The following is a 3774-nucleotide window of genomic DNA, read 5'->3' on the forward strand; positions in this document are numbered from 1 at the left end:
ATACATGAAGGGGGAATTGTGCAGATTTTCGGGTAACCATGCATCCTTGATCATGAAACATATAATTATCACTATAAATGAGAACCATAATTCCAACAATAGAAACAAGCTCCTACTGATATAGTTCGCATAAAGGGGAGTAAAGGAAGGCCAACAATAGCCAGCCCTATCCATCCAACCTGTAGTAGCTCCTCAGATTCAGTCCAACCAGCTATCCTTAGGCCTATGATGTTACATTCCCAGAAGCAAGCAAGCAAGCATAAATCACACATTATCAAATTCCCAAACCCTAGGTTCATCCCCAACACATACGATTTCAGAACAGAGAAAGGGCATACACACACAAAGAAAGGGCGTACTCTCGCTCAGATTCGGTTTAATGTTCGCTTACCTGGGTTCGCCGGCGTGAATCGATCGGAGACAGAGCTTCTTCACCTAGAATGGTCTTCGCTGGGGTGATTTGCAGGGGTTATCGGTGTTAACCTTCTCCTTTGCTTACCTGGGTTCGCCGGCGTCAATCGATCGGAGACAGGGAACCTTCAACTTGTCGATCAGAGACAAAACCTTCACTAGGAATGGTTGTTGAGGTCGATTTGCAGAGGTGAGCTACTTGGAGATAGGGAACCTTCTCCAATGGCTCTCTGTTTTGAGGGCAATACCCATTTTATTGGTTTTTTCCCCAAAGGGTATAATGGGTATTTCCCCTAAAGGGTATAATGGTCCTCTCAGCAAAAGACTTAGAATAATAAAAAAGGGTATTTAAGTCTTTTCAAACTTAACAGAATCCTCACAGCGTCAGCAGGGGGTGTAATTCGCTCAAACCCTTGGATCCACGCGTAATTTCGACAAACTATAGGGGAGGGGATGTAATTTTCCCTAAAAATTATTATATTTTAGTACGCAATTTGAATGAAGATGAGCTCATTTGTGGCTATAACTTTTACCTCCCTGTAGCTTGATAAACTTGTCATAAGTTGCGTAAGCATACCTCTCCACACATTCAGAAAAGTGATCTGCAGAAAGCAAGAATACAAATGTACAAATATCAAAATCTAAGATTTAAGCTTCCAGGGGTAAAAACTAGGGTTTAAAGTTTTTCTTTAGCCTATATTAATCAGTAAGGCACGAGCCACGAGCAATGCATATGCCTGATCACAATGGTACATTAAACACACATGCAAAGCAGGATGGTTATTTTATTTATTTATTTATTGGTTAATTTATTTGGTTCCAATTGTTTCGACATAAAAAGGGTTGAAAAAAAATAAAGAATGTAAACTATCTAATTATAGAGTATGTTTCATATGAAGTATTCTATAGTGGGATCCGCTATCTTAAGCCCACAATCTATAAATTAGAATGGGTGAAACTTTTCTAGGCATTTTATGTCAAAATAAATGAATCCCTTCAAGAAAATTGTACGCTTCTTTTGATGGATCTTACATGGTATAAAACGCAGATCTTTCATTTCCCAACTTCAAGAGAGGCACTCTAAGGTTTTGTGCTTTGATTGCAATGAGAAGCTTGCCCCTGGGCATCAATTGAAGAAACTGTTTTTTAATTGAAGCTTGATGTGAAAATGAGGAAGATGACATCATGGATTATGGATGAGTGTAGCATTGAGGACAATGCCATTGCTAAGGGGGTGGGATGTTACGCGCCTATTTTTTATTCAATTAAATCCTTATTATAATATGGGTTGAGCGAGAGACGTGTCAAGTGTTGTGTCATTCCATGGGTTTTTAGAATTATGTACGCTGAAAGAGTCCTTGTAAGTTGTTGTTAGTCTGATGAAGGTCCTACTCTTTAAGAAGAGTGGTGGTTCGTGCTAAAATATAGGAAGTATATGAACGTTAGTAGTCCAACGTTGGAGGAGTCTATCAAGTCTTGGTCTCAATATTGTAACTTGTACGGGTATTTTTTCATCTAATTAAAAGTGTTGTTTTAGAAGTTGGTTTCCTCAAACTAGTTTGTCTTTTTCTTATCCATCCAAAATAGGTGAAAATAAGAACAAAGGCAAGGATCGGGAGCTGTCATACTTGACTTGTGATAAAGATCAAGGTGCCCATAACAATACGAGCGAGTTACCCAGTCAAGTTATCATGCACATAACAATACGAGCCTTGGGAGAACTCACCCCCATAAACTGCCTTATAAGGTGAGGGAACCCAAGACCATATCCACTCACATCAAATCTCTTTCGTAACCAATGTGGGATCATGGAATTGTAAAATGCCACCACAATTCCAAACCAACGTCCATGGTGTCCCACTCCAGATTAGGTAACCTTTTCTAAGGGGCTCCACTCTGCTCTAGGGTTTCTGTTTGGTGGTAGGTAGCCTCCTTACTAGCAGCTTCAATCTAGCACCAAGTTGCCCCTTCTGTGCGAGGGTTAGGACCAAGGATCAGCTGCTCTAATATCACTATGCAAACCTTGGGAGAATTCATCCCCAAAAACCAACTTATAAGGTGAGGGAACCCAAGACCATATCAACCCACATCAAAACTTTTAATAACCGACGTGGAATCAGCCCCCCATATCACCGCTATGGGATCATAACATACCGAAAGATAAAATACGCCTACTATATCGAGAGAAAAACTTATATGAATTCCTCCATTAATTCCACTACCTCCTACATTATAGAACTAACCACTCATCCTAAAGAGTAGGACCTTCCTCAAACTAACAACTTACAAGGACTCTTTCAATGTACAAAATTCTAAAAACCCAATTAACACCTGCCATGGAGTGACACATGGACATCCATTAATAACAACACTTGACAATCTCTTACTCAACCCATATTACAAGGACTTAATTGGAGTAGGAAAACATAAGCATGTAACAGCAAACCTCTTCAAGGAGCAGAAAAGACTTGATCCTAAATAAAGTGTACCACAAGCTAGACATGAAAACCAGGCCCAGCTTTGCTTCTTCCAGGGAATTCAAGGTAGGAAACTCAAGCAAGTTGGGCAAAGAAACCACGATTTATTGTTTATCCTGGACCACAAATTTTGGGAAGGATTGGCCTATTTGGGTCTCTGTAAGAGCTGTCGTTCGGTTATGTGTCCTTCAACCAATAAGTTAAATGGTCCGTTCAGTATAAGCAGGAAGGCATAACATAATGATAAAGCGAAAAAGAGAAACATAATGAAACTGTTAATTCATAACCAGAAACAATATGTTCAATCAAAGAAATAAAGCGATATACTTACATGCCATTCTTGGGCTCACTACATACATTAAAACTGTCATGAAATAATAAAACACTGCAATGCGTTGTGCAAGGAAGCGATCAAACCACCACGATTTTCCTCCCAGTTCCTGCAATCAAACCACCATAACATCACTAAATAGAAAGCAACATGAAAGTAAAACTTCAAAGTCTATCAGCTCACAAATCTTAATTTTGAATTTCGGAACTCAATCTGGCCATATTTAACAGGTATATATGAGAACATTAGAAGAAAAAAACAATGCATCTGTAAAATTTAATACCATGGCACCACAATGATCGTAACAAGAAAACATAAAGGTATCAAAGTTGTTAGGAAACAGAAAATTAGATGCCTGAAAACATGGCTGGAAAGAGACATAAATTCAGACCTACATGATAAGAAGATGGTGCATCTCATTCCAGCTCTCCTCAAAATGCACTTTCAAATAATCTGATCTTCTCCACCAACCAAAACTCATACATGTATAGAACAGACATAAAGGCTGCCAGAACAACAAAATAATGTTATAGCTATTCATTCCTCTCCCCCCCC

The 3774-nt window shown here is 39.1% G+C and overlaps 1 protein-coding gene across 1 annotated transcript in view; it reads right to left on the bottom strand.

The window, feature by feature from the left end:
* Positions 1 to 3774, bottom strand: part of LOC122063757 (ubiquinol oxidase 4, chloroplastic/chromoplastic-like) — a 26240-nt gene that overhangs the window by 21943 nt on the left and 523 nt on the right. The window contains exons 2-3 of the mRNA XM_042627465.1: positions 3220 to 3328; positions 945 to 1013 (exon numbers count right to left, since the gene is read on the bottom strand). Coding sequence (XP_042483399.1) covers positions 945 to 1013; positions 3220 to 3328 — 178 coding nt within the window. The remainder of the gene's footprint in view (positions 1 to 944; positions 1014 to 3219; positions 3329 to 3774) is intronic.

Source organism: Macadamia integrifolia, chromosome 2 (genome assembly GCF_013358625.1).
Source record: "Macadamia integrifolia cultivar HAES 741 chromosome 2, SCU_Mint_v3, whole genome shotgun sequence".
Taxonomy (NCBI): domain Eukaryota; kingdom Viridiplantae; phylum Streptophyta; class Magnoliopsida; order Proteales; family Proteaceae; genus Macadamia; species Macadamia integrifolia.